Here is an 18337-nt window from a genome sequence, read left to right as displayed (position 1 = left end):
GGGGTCCATCCAACTGGGGCTCTGTCTTATCTGATGGACTTGGATCGGGTTTGCGCTGATGGGACTGGCCTTAACTAGATCTTCGACTAGGATTACTCGTGGCGAATTGCGTGCCGAGGACGTGGCAAGTGTGGCCAGCGAGTCTGCGTGAGTGTTTACGCTCCTGGAAATGTGCGTTAAATTGAAGGATTTAAAGCTCTCCTGTAGCCGTTTGACCTGTCCCAGATACTCTTGCATCCTAGTATCTCGAGCTTCCAACTCTCCCATCACTTGTCCGACCACTAATCTGGAGTCCGAGAAGGCTTCAATTATTCTCCCACCCAACCTTTGAACCATTGTCATTCCTTGAAGTAAGGCTTCGTATTCGGCTTCATTGTTCGTAGCCGAGAATCCGAGTCTTAATGACTTTTCAACGACAGCGCCGTCTGGCGATATTAAAACTATCCCAACTCCTGATCCTCTCTGATTGGCCGCGCCATCCACGTAGACCTTCCAATGCATGGTCTCGCCGGCTGAAACTGTGCCAACCAGCTTTCCGCCCAGGCCTTTCATCTCGGTCATTGTTTCTATAGAGGGCTCAGCAAACTCTGCTACCAAGTCCGCGAGGACCTGTCCCTTGACGGAGGGTCTGGGCATATATTTAATATCAAAAGCCCCCAGAAGAGCACTCCACATGGCGATCCTTCCTGTGTAGTCAGCACTTCGAAGCACGGCTCGAAGTGAAAGCTGAGTCAGGACGATGACCGTGTGCGCCTGAAAGTAATGAGGAAGCTTTCGGGTTGCATGCACTATCGCCAGAATTGCCTTTTCTAGGGGTAGGTATCGCACCTCGGCTTCATGTAGTGACTTGCTCACATAGTACACCGGTCGCTGCACTCCATTATCATCCCGTATTAATACCAGGCTTACAGCGTGGGGAGCTACGGCGATGTAAGCAAACAGCACCTCGTCTGCCTCCGGACTGGACATGATGGGTGGTCGGGACAGGTAGTCCTTGAGCTGCTGGAAAGCCTGAACGCAATCCTCCGACCACTTAAACTTTTTCCACTTGTTTATCAGGAGATAAAAAGGTCGACATCGATCCGCCGATCGTGATATGAACCGGCTTAAGGCCGCAATCATGCCAGTGAGCTTCTGCACTTCCTTCGGGTTCCGAGGAGTCTGTAGACTGTTAATGGCTTTGATTTGGTCAGGGCTTACTTCTATCCCTCTATGGGTGACCATGTACCCTAGGAATCTCCCCGACCCGACCCCGAATGAACATTTGGAAGCATTCAGCCGCAACCGGTGCTCCCTTAAGATAGCGAAGATAGTTCCCAGGTCTTGCACGTGCTCGGACACCCTCTTGCTCTTTACAACCATATCGTCTATATACACCTCAATAATCTTGCCCAGTTGCGGTTCGAACATCCGAGTCATCATCCTCTGGTAGGTTGAGCCCGCGTTCTTTAACCCGAAGGGCATCACCTTATAATGGTAATTTCCGAGGGGCGTCATGAAAGCCGTTTTTTCTTGGTCCTCCAGCGCAAGGGGTATCTGATGATAGCCCTGGAAGGCGTCCAGGAAGCTCATTCGAGGATGTCCCACAGTTGCATCCACCAATCGATCAATTTTGGGAAGGGGGAATGGATCCTTAGGGCACGCCTTGTTCAGGTCCGTGAAGTCCACGCAGACCCTCCATTTCCCCGTCTTTTTCTTCACCACCACTGTGTTCGCCAGCCATTCAGGGTAAAAGACCTCTTTGATAGCCCCTGCTCTTTTCAACTTGGCCACTTCGTCTCTCACGGCACCAGCGTGCTCCTTTGAGGGGCGTCGGGGCGGTTGTTTCCTCGGAGTGGAAGAGGGGTTGACGTTCAGGTGGTGGCAGATGAGGCTGGGATCAACTCCAGGGGCATCGTAGGCGTCCCAAGCGAATACATCAACATTTTCTCTGAGAAATTTGATCAGTTCCTCCTTTTCCTGAGACGGTAATTCAGAGCCGACCTGAAAGAACTTCTCCGGGTCGTTGCCGACAGCAACCCTATCTAAACCTTCACACCTTATCTCCTCGGCCAGCCCCTTGTCTTGCTCTGCCGAGGAGGCTGGTTGCTATAAGCTCTCTGGGATCGAGGTCTCGACCAAGGGCCGATGTAAAATGGCGGCCACCACACACTTCCTGGACACGGCCTGATCTCCTCGGATCTCTTCCACTCGTCCTCTGGAGGGGTATTTCACTTTCTGGTGAAGTGTGGAGGTCACGGCCTCTAGGCTGTGGATCCAGGGCCTTGCGACTATCGCGGTGTAGGGTGAATAAGCGTCGACCACGATGAAATTTACCTCCACCACTTCCGCCCCAGTCTGCACGGGAAGTCGGATTTGCCCCTTTGGTGTAACGAGCTTCCCCTCAAAGCTGAGGAGGGGGGAGTCATAAGCTGTCAGATCTTCTGGCTTCAGATTCAGCCCCTTGTATAGGTCGGGGTACATTATCTCCACCGCACTTCCAGAGTCTACTAATACCCTTTTCACATCGAAACCCCCAATCCGCAAGGTGACCACCAAGGCGTCATCGTGAGGCTGAATTGTTCCTTCCTTATCCTCATCCGAGAATCCCAGTATCAAAGAGCTTCCCTTCTTTATTCTTTTGGGCTCCCTTTGCCTGCCCTCGGAGGGAAGGCAGTCCACGGCTAATACCCTGGGGATGGGTGGCCCAGTTCTTCCTGGTGCAGCGAGGATGACATGTATCGTCCCGGTGGGGGGTCTTAGAGACATGTCTCTTCGAGGTTCTTGTGTTGGTGGGCCAGGATGGCCGCTCGATGGGTGTAGCAGGTGACGTAGCTTTCCTTCTCGGACCAATTGATCTAGGTGATTCCACAGACTCCTGCAGTCCTCAGTAGTATGCCCGTGGTCCTGATGATATTGGCAATACAGGTTCTGATTACGGTTGGCAGGGTTTCCAGCCATCTTTCCCGGCCATCTGAAATAGGGTTCATCCCTTACTTTTTCCAGTACCTGCTGCACCGGCTCTCTGAATACGGCATTCACTGTTTGCGGGTTGCTCTGCCCAGTTTGTCGCGGAAAATCTCTCCTCGGCTGACCAGGATTGTGACGTTCCGTCCTGAAATCACTTCCTTTAAAGGGGACAACCTTCTCCTTCCCCTTCCCTTGCAGCTGATCCTCCTCCACCCTTTTGTACTTGTCGATCCTATCCATTAACTGTTGGACGTCAGTAACTGGTTTTCCGGTGAGGGATTTCCTCAAGCCATGCCAGGTAGGGAGGCCGCTTTTGAACGTGCTGATAGCAACGTTATCATGGTCGTCGTCTAAATCGTTATACACTTCCCAATACCTATCCGAGTATGCTTTCAGAGTTTCCCCTTCATGCATGGACAAGGACAGCAGCGAACTGAGCGGTCGAGGGACTCTGGTATTTGTAATAAAGCGGGAGCAAAAAGCTTGAGTGAGCTGCTTGTAGGAGCCTATGGAGTTTGTCCTCAGGCTGTTGAACCACCTCATTGCCATCGATCCCAAGCTGGACGGGAAGATCTTGCACATTAGGGCTTCGTTTTGTGAATATATCGCCATTTTCTGGTTGAATTGACTCACGTGCTCTACCGGGTCCGTTCTGCCGGTATAGATGACGAACACCGGTTGGTTAAAGCGTCTTGGCAGCTTAGCCCCTTCGATTCTATTCATGAAGGGTGATCTTGAAACCTGATCCAACGCCTTCTTCATGGCGTCGCTCCCTGAACCTCTGCTGGATGGGATCTCATACTTCCGTACTGGGCGTGGTTCCTTTACGTAAGAAAAAGTCTCGCTTGGGGGGGTCCTTGACCTTCGTCTGTAACTCATGTCCTCCGCCTTAGAAGACTCGCCTGAGTCAGAGGGAGATCGTCTTCGCTGTACACGTCGTAGCTTCCTTTTCAGGTCATCTATCTCTCGCTGCATGGCCTGGTGACTATTTCGCCTCTGAGACACGTGACTTCCTATCTCTGTGTGACTTTGACTCGTCCGGGTGGTATGCGCACTCCCCTCACGATTCCCCCTGCTGCCCTGGTTGGTTGGGTTATTTTGCCTCTGGGACTCGGCGGGTTGTGTTCGTTGGGAGTTAGCTTGATGAGGATCCTCCTGGTGTGGATCTATTTCTTCCATGCTCGACTGTTGCACTAGCTGATGCCCTAGCTCTCCCCACAGACGGCGCCAATTGTAGTTGCACGATTTTCCTGGCCCAACTGGTGTTGGTCCGGCCCTGGTCCAAAGCACAACCCACAATAAATACTTGTAGAGAATGGGTTAAAGAGCTTAGCCTCAATGACACTAGCGGGTCTATTGCATGTAGTATACTGCTTGCAGAAAGAAAAATAAGAACACCAAGAAGGATTCCTCAAGTTTGATTTTATTTCTCTTTTTTCTCTCTTACAGTTCTCCTAGTTCTGCCGCCCCCCTCTTTGAGGGACTTCATTTACATTATATATTCTTCATCTTTTCATCCCAGCCTTACACCTGTTAGCCATCCAAGCATCCACTCGAGCACCTGTCCCATCAGACGCCCTCATCAGACTCTTTGTGAGTTGCAGAGGCCAAGGCGGTACTGTTCAGGGGTCTTTTCCCCATTAATGCGGCCAAGAGGGTGGTTGGGGCGCAATTAATGTGGTGGTAGCCTTCAGTGAGATATTTTAAATTTAATTCGTTTTATATGTTGGGGAAGGTGAGCTGAAATGGCTGAGCAGAGTTTCTCGTCTGGCTTCATGATGTCCGAGGACGAATTGCTTCTCGGACGGGTTTCCTTGGAGCTGCTGGGGTTGGCAATGCTGCATACGAGGCTCCTCCTCGGATAGTAAGCTCCTCGGATGGGCCTGAATTCGGAATAGCCCATCATTTCTGGGCCGGCCCCCACAGCAATGTAATAAGAAACTTGGCGCAATATCATGAAAATTGCAAAGAAAAATTATTTTAGTACCTCCAAATGTCTTGGTTAAATTATGTTCTATATGTTTAATAATTCAAGCTAACATCAATAGCATTACTACAATTTATCATTTCCGTGCATAAGCACGGGTTACATACTATTAGCCAAAGTTTAGAGAAAATATAATTATATTTTAATTGGATTTTCAATTTTGTGCCACATGTCCCATTAAATTTTTAATTTTATGCTAAGTGAATTATTGAGTGTAAAAATCGAAGAGTCCAAAAATTGGAGTCCAATTTTCCGCCACATATTCATTTAAGTTTTTAATTTTTGTGGCAAGTGAATTATTAGGTGCAAAAACTGAAAAGTCTAAAACCAATTATATATACACATTGAGAAACCGTTACTTATTTTAAAAATGTATGGTTTAAAAAAAATGTAAGTTAATACTATGTATAATTTGAACCTCTTTTATAATAATAATAAAAAAGTATAATTTTAACTGTATAATTGTGATTATTTTTAATTGTATTCGTGTAAATACACAAGGCTACATATTAGTCTATATATATATTAATAGTCAAACCTAAGAGAAAATCCAATTAGATTTTAAATTAGATTTCAATTAGAATCTAATTTTGTGCCACATATTCTATCTAATCTAAAATTTTAAAGTTTATGCCAAGTGGGTTAATTTAATGTAAAAATTTGATTTCAATTAGAGTTTAATTTTGTATCACGTGTTACATTTAATTTAAGTTTTTTAATTTTTGTACCAAGTGAATTAATTCAGTGTAGAAAAAGAGTTCAATATTTTTTTTTTAGTCAACAGTAATACTTATTAGAACACACATGAAAATAATAATAGTATTTTAAACCGGGTTTATAATATATCACATAACCAGAGTACAACTACAAAATAACCTAATTTTTATAGTTATAGATTGGGGTTATAAATAGCGGACACTAGACATACACAACTAATGTGGGATAAACATCCCTAATTTAATCTAAATAAATCATTAAAAAAAAACCTAATCATATATCTAACTCTATATATAAAATTAGAGGAAGAAAGAGTTTGATTAATTTTATATTTATGAGCTATTTTTTGTGTAACTAAAAATAATTTAAATTTATAAATCATTTATGTAATATACTATGACAATGTATGGTCCATTCAATTTAGGAGATATTATTGGATCAATTTATTCTTTTATTTTGTGTTGTATTTAGTAGAATTTTATGAATAGTGATCGTAAATTGATATTATATATATGTAGTATTCAATAATAATTTTCAAAATTATATACGTAATAACAGTGTAATGGGAAACTTGACATAACCAATATTATGAAAATTGCAAGGAAAAACCGTTTTGGTACCTCCAAATATCCTGGCCGAACTAATGTCTTATATATTTAATAATTTAAGCTAACATTAATAGCACCACTACAATTTACCATTCTCATGCGTAAGCACGAGTTACATAATAGTTAATAATAATATGTTATTTAGGGTAAAATAATATTTTGATCCCTAATTAATTATGAGATTATTTAGTCCAAAAAAATTATGAGATTATAAAAGTAATTTCACAAAAAAAAAAAAAAAAATTCAAAACTTTCTAAAGGTATAGGACTAATTTTAAAGATTTGGAGGGAAAAAAAAAATTGGTAGGACCCATGGAATTCATTGCTTCCCACATTTCCTTTTGCTCCTCTGTATCTTTCCAACCAAACAAAGGATAGTGAGTTATTTCTCTTCCATTCTTTCTCATTGTCTTAAACCAAACAAAGACTAAAAGGTCCCATTCTGATCAGATCCCAATCAAAACACATCCCATCTTATCATCTTATAAATATTAATAGTATCTAATATTTCGAATGTTGCATCACACTTATCATATATTTTTTCTATCTACATTCAAAATATTAGATATAGCCTTATAATATTTTTTTCTATGTACATTCAAAATATTAGATATAGCCTCCTTTACATGGAAGTAGTTCTCATGCTAGTGTAGAATGTTATATGCAAGAGATTACTTGGCACAAATATAGTATATAGGATGTAACTTTATTATATTAAAACACAATATTAAGGTGTGACTTTTATCATATTAAAACATAACTAAAACAATTAAAATAGATAATAAATTTTATTTTAAAATTCTTGAAACGTCTGGTAATATAATTTTAGTTGGACTAACATTTTAAGACTAATTTGTAAATTACACCCTCTAGGTTTAGGGTCTTGATGTAGGCCCTAGATAGGCTAAATCAAAGATTTAACTTAATGATAAGATAAATAGTTTTAGGAACTACGATGTCACTAAACCTAGCGGATGTCACTCAATGCTACTAATCATGAATGTCACTTAACGCGGCCAAGTCACACACTTAATTGTTAGGAGAAATCACTCAACTCCAAAGCAAGGACACATGCAAATAATTTTTTTGAATAGAAACTCTTCTCCCTTCTTCTGATTTCTTGTTGATAATTATAGGTGAAACCATTACATGTGAAATAAATGCTTACACTAAATGCTTGATAACTTTAAATACAAATGACAACTCCCTATACTGACTTCACAGAGAAATTATTGTATACTTTCAGAGTACCATAAAGGCGTACTCCCTCCTCTCACATGAATGGTGGGTTCCACTAATTAAATTCATGGTGAGACCCACCATTCATGTGAGAGGAGGAAATACGCATTTATGGTACTCCAAAAGTACCTAATAATTTTCCGACTTCACATCACCCTATGATCAGATTTATTAGTCTGGAATAACTACCAACAAGACTTATAATTAACTTTGACAAATAATAAAAATAAATAAAAGACAAATGGATTTAAAAATAATAAATGACACATGTCGCCTATATGGCTGCCACATAAGTTGCCACTATGCTCCTGTATCAAGTCTTTTTATTTAATTTTGAATTTTGAACCATAGTGTCATCTAACACTTTGATTCGAGTTAGTCTATCCACAATTATTGTTGATATTGACATTAAAGTTCTCATATAGAATCCTCCATTTGACTTGACTTATACCTTTCAAATCCACTCGTCGAACTCAGAGGGCTCAAGCTTCTCCCCAATGCTGTTGAGTATGTGGATCTTTGAAATCAAAATAAAAGTCTTTTGTAGAGTGCTCCTATTAGTTTGGTAGGGTCCCTCCAAAGAGTTTTGTAGAGAGTCGGAGTTCGAGGTTGATGTGAACAAGTTCATTTGTGGACGAAACTTTATTGAAGAATTCCAAAGTTTTGGAGCCATTGTAGTGAGAGGCAAACGTTATTGAGGTCACAAGTCATGACTAGTCTACAAAAAAGTTTTGTGAGAATAAGACAATTGTAAATGTTTCATTTATATATAATGTGAATTTCCTTTGGAATGGATACCCCAAAATGGTTTTTCTTTTGAAGAGTTCATCAAAAGTCTTCCGTGTTGTCACCAAAATCCATGTGTTCTTTTTGTTGCTTTGGATTGTGGTGATTATTACTATGGTTGTGATAATTGTTAATTAACCATTACATTTGGCCATATGTGATGTTTAATCCGGTAGTTATAAAGTTTAGATCAACCTAAGATCGTTTTTTTTTTTATTTAATGGAGGAATAGAATTTTATAGGACGTGGCACCATATGCACCTTAAGATTCATGAAAACTGAATGGACTATTTCCATTTTGAGCCACATGGAATGGATCCAAAACCTGTCTATTTCTCTATAATAATATATAGCTTGAATATGGTTTCATAAAATGGAATGAATAGCATCAAATCTTAACATAAAACCCTAAAATCAAAGAATGAAAGAGAGAGTAGTCGCCAGTGTCATCTAAGATTGGCACCCATCATGAGTATCTAAAATCATACACAAAGTAACATTCTCATCACAGTTTGTTTCCCCAATGTAAAGGGATAATCAGGGGTTATGGAAGAAGCCTGTACTACTACAAACGAGAGCACTGTACTTGCATATAAATGGCTAATTGTACTTCAGAGATAGTAGTATTATATATATAATATAATGTAAAGATTTCAAAGGAACTGCGTTCTGTCCTTTAACACTTATCATATGCATTATTTATATCTTCCTTGGTATATGCCATAGAGAGCCTAGAGCCTATTGAGCAAAGCAATTTTTTAATGTAAAGGTTCCAAAAGATTAGGTTCTTATCTAATACTATGCTTATTTAAATACTTTTTTGGCTCTAGGTCATGGACACCTTATTGAAAACCCCATTTACCTCTCTCTTTGTCTCCCTTTTTTGTCCATCATCAAAAACTCTATCATTTTCATCTGTAGTACATTGACTTTGTGGTTTGTGCAGTACAGACTTTAGATGTGTACATGATGCATAAGAGGTACCTACCTAATTTGTCCTCCTGATCATTATAGTTAGAAAATATGTTTTCTTCTCTCTCTCTCTCTCTCTCTCTCTCTCTCTCTCTCTCTTCCTGTTATAAGATTTGTATTTCCATTAACTAGGTTTGCTTGCCTCTCTATTTTTTTTCTTATAATGAACCCTTTTTATGTAAATTCCATGTCATTCTTAAACATAATGGTGCTTTTGAGTTTGAGAGATTTTTGCTATTATTTCAAAAGGATTTATTATGATCACAAACTTCACTTTGTACTCTTGTTAAAACATTACTTGAAAATGGGGTTTCTCACTTTGTCAGAACTTAATTGGTTTAAATTGCAAATCATTTTTCATGATCTGTGTATGCTACACAAGACACAAAGTATAAATCTAACAGGTTATTTAAGTCAGAATCATTTAGTGGATGCACTGAAACACGTTGATGTAAATCTTAGTTTGGGCTGTGAGATATGAAAAAAGACAATGGATCACCTTGATGCATGGCCTGGACTTGATGACCCGCTCTACCTTGAAAGTAAGTGATGTATATATAAATTTCTTCCATATTTTTCATCTTCCAAGTGAAAGCTTTATTTTTAGGGTTTCAGATATTTTACAGCTAATATTTTCTCAATAATGTCTGTGATAGTCAAATAAAAATTCCTTTATGGATTTACTGAACTAGATTTATGGGGTGTTTTCTTTGGTTGGAAAAAATATATCATGGAAACCCTTTTGGGAACATCAACAATAACAATGTATAACTTTTTTTTAATAAAAATTATTTAACCTATTTTGAGTGTTTCACTTTATATTCCATTAATCGCAATGTCACAATTTTTTTTCCTTGTAAAGTAATTAATTAAAATTTAAAATGGAAAAAATCAGACGCATAACATTCTGCAATGTGTGGAATATAAAGTTCAACATAAGAAAGAGCACATGATTTTTAGTCGATTTTTCCACATCTTCCCCAGTACACAGATAACAGTTTTGTATGTGTGGTTCTTGAAGCTTCTGATAATTTATGGCCACTTCTGGGAGAAAGCAGCATATCAAAGCCTAGTGAAATTGCAGATAACATTAATGATGTGTTGGATCCAAGCGTGTTCCTTGCTCAAGAACATTCAGCATTGGTGGAATCAAGAAATAATATTGATGAGGGGTTACAAGAAAATGGTCTCAGTTTCCACAAAGATGACAACTTGTCCACCATTCTTGATGCTTCAAATGATCCATGGCCATTTCCAGAAGAAAGTAATGTATATCATGACACTAATTGTGCACTGGATTCAAGCATGCTTCTTGATCAAGAACTTCCAGTACTGTTGGTTGATTCTAGTACTGAGAAAGTAATGTCTGGAAAAGGTCTCAACTCTAAGAGGACTAGGGAGAGAAACCATGGTATAAATCGCATACAACCTAGAAAAAAGGTGGTGGAACCTAATGCAGAAGAAGGGTCAGCTTCTCAGAAACAAGACCATAATGCTAAAGAGAGAGTACGGAGGAAAAATCTAAATTCTTCTTACCTTGCCCTTGGTTCATTGCTACCTGATTCTCGAAGATCAAAGGTGGAGTCACAACCACAATGTCCCCTTTATTGAGCTTTCAATTGGATAACAATTTCAAATTAATCACTACCTGTTAGTCATATCAAGGCCTAAGGGCTAAGTCCATTGCAGTATGGCACTACAAAGTAGATCTTAGTACATAAAACTGGACTAATTAATTACAAAGGACTCAAGCCTTAGACCTTGATATCTCTAACACTAGGCAACCATCAAATTTTGTTTGACTCTCATGGTAAAACCCATGATCTTCTCTCCTATATGGTACCAGTTTATAGTTTTCAAGGACCATGGCCTATTACAAGCTAACAATAGATAGTTTTAAGAAATTTTTTATCTATCAATTAAATAATAAGATTTAGGATAAGATCAGTTTCCTCTTTCTTCTTTTTCTTTTTTGGATAAATAAATAACTAAAAAAAAATGTTAGCTTTATTGATCAGTTCAGTTATAATGATTTATGTTTAATCAGTTGCTCTCAGGAAGTTTCTTTTTATTTATTCTTAGAGCTTTGGCAATTTGGCCTTGACTCAGGTGATAAAAGGGTTTGGTAGCATTTATCTGCTGCTGGTTTATTTACTTAAAGTTGACATAAAAAATGACTTTAAGCAAATAATTTCGCTCGTTTAAAACTAATTTATTTGTTTAAACTCACTTTTTTGATCACTTTTAAACAATGTAATAAAGTAGCCAGATAGACACTTAGTAATTAAAGATTAATTAGCTTCATTAAAGGATAACATTTGTAGGTTATAAGAGGAGTACTATTAAACATTTTCAGCATTGTGTCTTTACATTAACATCACATGCTGAAGTAAACAAAGTGCCAATGTTATTACCAATTTTACCAATATTTTATTATTATAAATTGACATGATAATGAATGTAATTAGTGTCATTTTAATAATATAATAATTTTTTTTGGTAATTAATAACACGTTAATTTATAAGATTTATGAAATAAAATTTATAGTAACTCTAATATTGTTGTCAAGAAAATTATTATAGTTGTATTCTATTAAAGTGTGTGTATATATTTATTAATTTCCTTAAGGTATATATAATAGTATATACTTAAAAAAAAAGGCACATTTGCTATATGGTTTCTCTCAGTGTTTTGCTGAATATATTGCAGAAGAGATGGAGTGCGCCAGTCATAATGGATAGAATTCTTGACTACGTTCCAGAGCTAGAAAATGAAATAAAAAAGCTAACTCTCAGGAAGAAGGATATGCTATCAGCACTTGAAAACCAGCAAAATCTCGATCAAACCCTACATATAAAAGTTCAAGCTCCCACAGTCTCTGTGCATGAAGTTAAAGAAGACCAAGTGATCATACAAATATGCTTGCAAAAAGATAGAGAAGATGTTCTTTCCAATTTGATAAGGAATCTAGAAGCAGAAGACATGTGCATTAAGAGTGCTTCAACTTTCCATATTTCTGATGATAGTTCCAGCTACCATTTACATGTTGAGGTATCTCTTTAATTTTTTTGTCATCCTACTTTAGTAATGGAAGAATTTAGGTACAGTTTTTTACGTGTTGGGATTGAGCTAAATATTGACCAAAGGGGGCTATGGCCTCCAATAGCCTCAATAATTTTCAATAAATTGTATGTTTTTTTTTTAATCAAAATTAAAAGCTTTAAGAGTTTAGCCTAGCTACAACAAAAACGAATTGGCCCCTGAAAGAAAAAGAAAAAAAAAAAAAACCTAGTATTTTAAGGAATTAAAAAAAAAATTATAGCACCTCATAAAAAATAATAAGATTAGCAATAGGTTATACAAATTTTACAAAAGCCTACTCAAATAGTCGAATTCATTATTTTTATGAAAATTGTTTACTGGTTGTAATACAATTTTTTTAAGGAATCTAATGTTATATTTTTAAGGTATGTAACAAAAGAAAATACATTGTCAAATTCAAAGTAGAATATCTATTTAGTATGAGATTCTAATATATATAAATAGTATGAGTGATTAAATATTATTGAAGGAGTTTTAGGCTTTGTCAACTTAGTTTCAACAATGCACTTTTCATTGTATTCAATATGCATAGTTTTCATAATTTTCTTGACTACTCAAATTTTTTTTCTTCAATTCATTGTTATAGTATTTAGTTTGTTGATCTTTGTGACAAAAAAGAGTGCAAAGTCATATGAGATGCCAATAGAAATAAAATCGATTTTTTAAAAAGAATTTGATTTATAAGTTTGTTTTTTAAGAGATTGATTGGAAATGATAATTTTTTTTTAATTGATTCTTTTTTTAAAAAAAACTTTTTAAAATGATTCTTGATTGGTCTATTAGCTATTGATTTGATATATGCGGGTCAAATATATATGCTTGGGATTTAGTGTATTGAACAAGTTTGTTAGTATTGTGAGTGGTAAATGAAGTTATTTATTTTCAAAATTTAAATTTAAATGTTTGAGAGGTCATAAGTTTCAATAAAGTAAAACATACCTCATAATTCATGAATAAGCTCAAAATATATTACAGGTACTATATGAATGCTTAATTTAACTTTAATTTTATATGAAACATATCTCAAATTAAGAATTATTCAGTCGTAGTTATATCTAACAAAAAAATTTTCACTAATTTTTTCAAGCAGAATAAAAACATATACAAAATTTTTTTGTAAGTTTATTGAGAGATTGATCTAATGATAGTTTCTTAAAGTAATTATTCATTTTGTGTTTCCAAATGCATACATAATTATGTGTTAGCATGCGTGTGTTTTTGCATAAGTTTTGAGTTTCATACCATTTCATTTTTGTCTTAAATGTCTTCCACCCAAGAATAAATTTCTAGCTCAATCCCCACTTAGGTGCTTAGGCTTACCCTAAAGTAGATAATTGAAGCATTATACATATAATGAGTTAGCCCCTCTTAACTGTTGTATACACCTCTACTGCTAGCTCGAACTGACCAACAATTATATTTCACAGCTCAAATCCTATGACACTAGGACTGCGCCTTTAACTTATGCCGTTACTGCGCATGCATTTTTATTAAAGATGAAGTTATCATAATAACTTTGAAATAGTTAGCAGGGTCCTAAGCCTTAGCTCTTAGGATTGAAAATGTATTGAGATCATTCATATGCCCATGCATTGTTGGTAAACATTAAATGATGAAATTATAGAGGGGTACGTACTTATTCGGAGTTTTAGGACTGTAAAACTGATTTGTTCCAACTCCTATGATCTATGGAAGAAAAAAATGGCTTGTTATATTCATTTATTTAACAAACGAATTAAGATTAAGCTTAAGCTTAATTTTGACTATTAAATGATATTGTGATTTGGGGATATAGCATTCACAGATAAGAAAACAAAACAGTCACTCGAAACAAACTAAAATAACTAACATGGTTTGAACAATTCCAAATCCAATCTAATATTTAACATTTTTAGAGGGCCGAAAATTCACAAAATTTGGCTATAAATCCTATCAAAATTGAAAATGATTCATAGATGTTGCAAGTTAGGATGCTCTGAATAAATGAAAAATTAAAATTGTGACTTATATATATGGTTTTCTATTAACCCTAATCATATTTAGTTTTACTTTTTCCTCATGGCAATGGTAGAGCCAAATTAGAAAACAATGTTGAAGGCAAAATGATTAAAAAAATTACTAATTAATGTAATTAATAAAATAGATAAGCAATTGAAAGAAACTTTTACTTGTCCCACAAAATAAAAGAATTTGTAGAGAATAAATAATCGTTATTATTACTAAAATTTTCTTTTTAACAATCAAGTAATAAGTACAACCATATATATTCACCAACATATTAACTGAGAAATTAAAGAGTATTCTAAATATAAGAAATTTGAAATAGTTTTTTTTTTTTTTTTTTTACTTAAGACTAAATTGAGAAAATAAATTGATATAAAGTACTTAAACGTATAATAATATACTTCAAACTTTTTCAAAAAAGTTCTATATGTAACTTAAGAAAATATTTGGTATATACGCAACATTATTTCTTCTATTTTCCTAATTTTCATTCCGGTTGTTAAAAAATTGTGTTTGTTGTATAGCAAAAACCCTAAAAAGGTGTAGTGGGACTATGGAAAGAATATAAAAAGAAAAAATAAATAGCATATTGGAAATTATAAGAGACAAAGATGGCATACCTTTCTCAACAATCCATTGGACACCCATGTTGTATATCGCTTTGCTTTTCATTTTAATTTTTTTTTTAAATCCAAATGAACATTTCACTACAAATTAGTGAAATATAACCTTTTGTTGGATAGTAAACGGTTTTTTTTTCTTTTTCTTTTTATTTCGGTTAGACATCTTTTTAGTTATGATGGTTAAGTGACAAATAAGATAAGTGATAATCATATTTAAGAGTAAAAATTAGACTCCAAAGGAATGATCAGTGAAAGAGTTCCCTGTTGGGCTATCCCCAATAATGTGTTTATGGACATTGTTTATGGACAAAAGCAAAGGGGTTGTAATGTTCTCTTTGGGGCTATTTGTTTCGTTGTGATATGTCATTAATGTGATGCACATAACGATGATGTAATATTAAAATTTTTGGTTTATTTTATTTTTTCTAACATTACTATTATCTAAAATTACAAAATATATCACACCACCTTAATCTAATCACTTTTCTAAACAATGTAATGTTGTTTCTTGTATTGAGATTATATTAATATAAGATTACAATAATGAAATATTACGGTATAATGTAGCATCGTAGCAAACCAAACACCCCCTTTATGTCAAGTACAAGACAAAAATAAAGAACTTATTGTGATATGAAGGTACTTCGATTTGAATTTTCATTCATATATCATATTTTTGTATGCGCAGATGGATGGAAGTTCACTTGGAGCTGAGTGTATTGCAGTTTTAAAAGAGAAGGTAACTTCTTGGTTGTGTTGATTCCTTGATGTTGATTGCTATAAAAAAATTTCACTTACATACCCAAAACAAAGGATATGTAAATTCAATAGAGTCTGCAAAGGTTGTCAGTTACTATTTTTTTTATTTTACATATAGCAAAAATACAAAAAGAAGTTTTAGAGTGAATCTTGAAAGAGAATTGCTTGAGTACAAAACAACTACAAACTAATGTGACATTTTAGTTATAACAAACAGTTCCACTCACCCATCTTTTGTAAATTTGGAGAGAGCATTTCATAAAAAAATCTTATGAGACAACTCTCTTATAGAGTGTGAGATCCACATATGTTGTGAGAGAAATTCTCATAAGACAATCTTATGAGATTCACAGTGCCAAGCGTCAAACCCAAATTGCCAGTGATCCTTTAAGACTTCACTCAATATGCTACAACGAATCTTACCGTTTAAGATGAAAAGTTATTCGTTTATATCTTCAACTTTAGAAAAAAGCCAGGATGTAAGGAACAGATTTCTTATGATGTTGGTAGAAAACTTAGCCAAGATATTTAATATCCTATTAAGATTTATTTTTGCAACAATCTTTTTTCAAGACTTGTAATGAACCAAGATGTTTATATATAAATATTCCGAGTTTGGTATCAGAAAAAAAAAAAAAATTTATTGTTTGTTTATTTACTAAATGAGCCAATTAAACTTAAACATAAGGTTAGACTCAAATTAAACAAATCAAACTCAAATATAATAATATGCTCGTGAACAAACTCGAGAGTATAATATTATAGATATGTATAAATGTTTAAAATAAACTTATATAAACTTGAAATTGGATAGCGTAAGTTTGTAAATAAATTTATAAGATATTAAATTATTATTCATTGTTTATTGATAATATAAATAGTCTATTTATAGTGAAATTATATATAATTTTTAACAAAACAAGGTTGGACAATCAAAATTTTCCAACTTCATAAAAGAGAATTATTCTATCTAATTATCACAGAGAACATAATTTAACCACAATTTATTAATTGTTATAGTATATATAAAAGGGTAAAAGAATTTAGTGGATGTGTTTACTAGATATTTTAAAAGAAAGTTAATTAAATATTGTCGGGGACATTTTTGTGACAAGGGTCGAAAATGCGAGAACGGCCCAAATCTCCCCTTGGGTTTTTTAGAGGTGTTTATTGTAGAGAATCAAGCCCAAAATTCCAAATGTATAATGAACAAAAGGCTAATGATGTTTTGACAAGAGAGAATCAAAATGCTAATAACAAAAGTGCAGAAAAAGCATAAAAATATAATGGGTCTGAAATTTCGACCCACAGTCACCGAGAAGAGGGAATTGAGAGAGGTTGTGAGGAAGAGAGAGAAGGTTCCTCTGTACCCATATTTTCACCTCCAAGGTTCAGAATTGTGAGAATGTTTCCTGGTTCAGTGGGTTTTTGCTCTCAAGTTTCAGCTCTATGGGGAAAATGTGGTTTAACAGGTCTGAAACTTCAACCCACAGTTACCGAGAAAAGGAAATTGAGAGAGGTTATGAGGAAGAGAGGGAAGGTTCCCCTGTACCCATATTTCCACCCCCAAATTTCAAAATTGTGAGATTGTTGACTGGCTGAATGAGGTTTTGGTTTGAAGTTTCAAGTATATAGGTAGAACATGGCTCTCCTCTTTATGAGGTGAAGAGAGAATTTTATATAAAATTTGGGGTGTTGCTCTTGATTGGTTTTTCAGTAGTGGAAGAGGCTTTTATCCCCTATGATACTATTTTGGTGTTTTGGCTTGGGTTGCTTTTGTTTAGGGAAGAGTTTGGTACGCTTTTAGCATGATTTTGGAAATAAAGTGAGTTTGCTCTAATTGGTTGCCTTTGGTCAAAAATTTCAGATCATTGGGAGGCTCACCTAAGTGAGGGCTAGCAGATGGAGTTGGCCAATGGGAGCCAACTATGTTTAAAGGAAAAAAAAAGGGTTTGGGCAGAAACTTTGGGTCATAGTCACCCAGAGCATAAAAGCTGGTTTGGGGTAGAAATTTCAGGTACAAGACCTCCTCTATGAGCTTAAGGTGCTACTAGTGTCCCTTGCCCACTTAGTAGCATGTATGTGTTAGGCTCATGTAAAAAGTCTAAAAGGAACCGACCCATACCCTCCAAACCACACTTCCTCAATTTCTCCCATAAGTTGCATGGGCTTGGGTCATGCTTAAAAGAATAAAATAAAATATAATACATGAATTGATCCCACAAGGAAGTCGGGTTTGGTTAAATCGGGCTTGTACAAAATGTGTCGTGAAAATGGGTATCAACAAATATCTTACGAACAAATTCGAGCTTATTTGATAAGAAAATGAACTAATTAAACTCACTAATTTGGTAATAAGCTCAAATTTGGCTTGTACTTGAAATAAAATTAATAAAAAAATTAAGCTTTTAATACTTGCTCAACTCGTATATAACCCTAGTTATCCATTTGGTTTCTCAATTACCAAAACTTATAAATTGCTCCCTTTATTATAATATTGATGTCAATGTCATGCTTTTGTCATGATCCATCTCTCCAATCCAAAAACAACATTGTTTTTAAAGGAAAGATATTTTTAAAAATGTATAAA

General features: G+C 35.6%; 1 protein-coding gene across 3 annotated transcripts; it reads left to right on the top strand.

Annotated features, from left to right (window-relative positions):
- Nucleotides 1–9043: 9043 nt before the first annotated feature.
- Nucleotides 9044–15895, top strand: LOC126715887 (transcription factor bHLH160). 3 transcript variants are annotated; one of them, XM_050416726.1, is made up of 5 exons: nt 9044–9266; nt 9721–9800; nt 10280–10836; nt 11969–12310; nt 15677–15895. In XM_050416726.1, the coding sequence occupies exons 2-5, from the start codon at nt 9749–9751 to the stop codon at nt 15746–15748; spliced, it is 1023 nt and encodes a 340-aa protein (XP_050272683.1). In that variant the 5' UTR covers nt 9044–9266; nt 9721–9748; the 3' UTR covers nt 15749–15895. The 3 variants fall into 3 exon arrangements, with proteins under 3 accessions (XP_050272683.1, XP_050272684.1, XP_050272685.1); XM_050416727.1 differs by having other exon boundaries at nt 9677–9800; XM_050416728.1 differs by lacking the exon at nt 9044–9266 and having other exon boundaries at nt 9291–9800; nt 11972–12310.
- Nucleotides 15896–18337: the final 2442 nt, after the last annotated feature.

This window comes from Quercus robur, chromosome 2, assembly GCF_932294415.1.
Source record: "Quercus robur chromosome 2, dhQueRobu3.1, whole genome shotgun sequence".
In the NCBI taxonomy this organism is placed as follows: Eukaryota; Viridiplantae; Streptophyta; class Magnoliopsida; order Fagales; family Fagaceae; genus Quercus; species Quercus robur.
The sequence above is the reverse complement of the archived record's forward strand: the minus strand, read 5'-3'. Positions and strand labels throughout refer to the sequence as shown.

Bases quoted from the DNA above. Each gene is read 5' to 3' on its own strand.
- LOC126715887 (XM_050416726.1), top strand. From the start codon at position 9,749: ATGGATCACCTTGATGCATGGCCTGGACTTGATGACCCGCTCTACCTT. The intron at 9,801-10,279 runs GTAAGTGATGTA...TGGTTCTTGAAG, and splicing joins TGACCCGCTCTACCTTGAAA to CTTCTGATAATTTATGGCCA. The intron at 10,837-11,968 runs GTGGAGTCACAA...AATATATTGCAG, and splicing joins CTGATTCTCGAAGATCAAAG to AAGAGATGGAGTGCGCCAGT.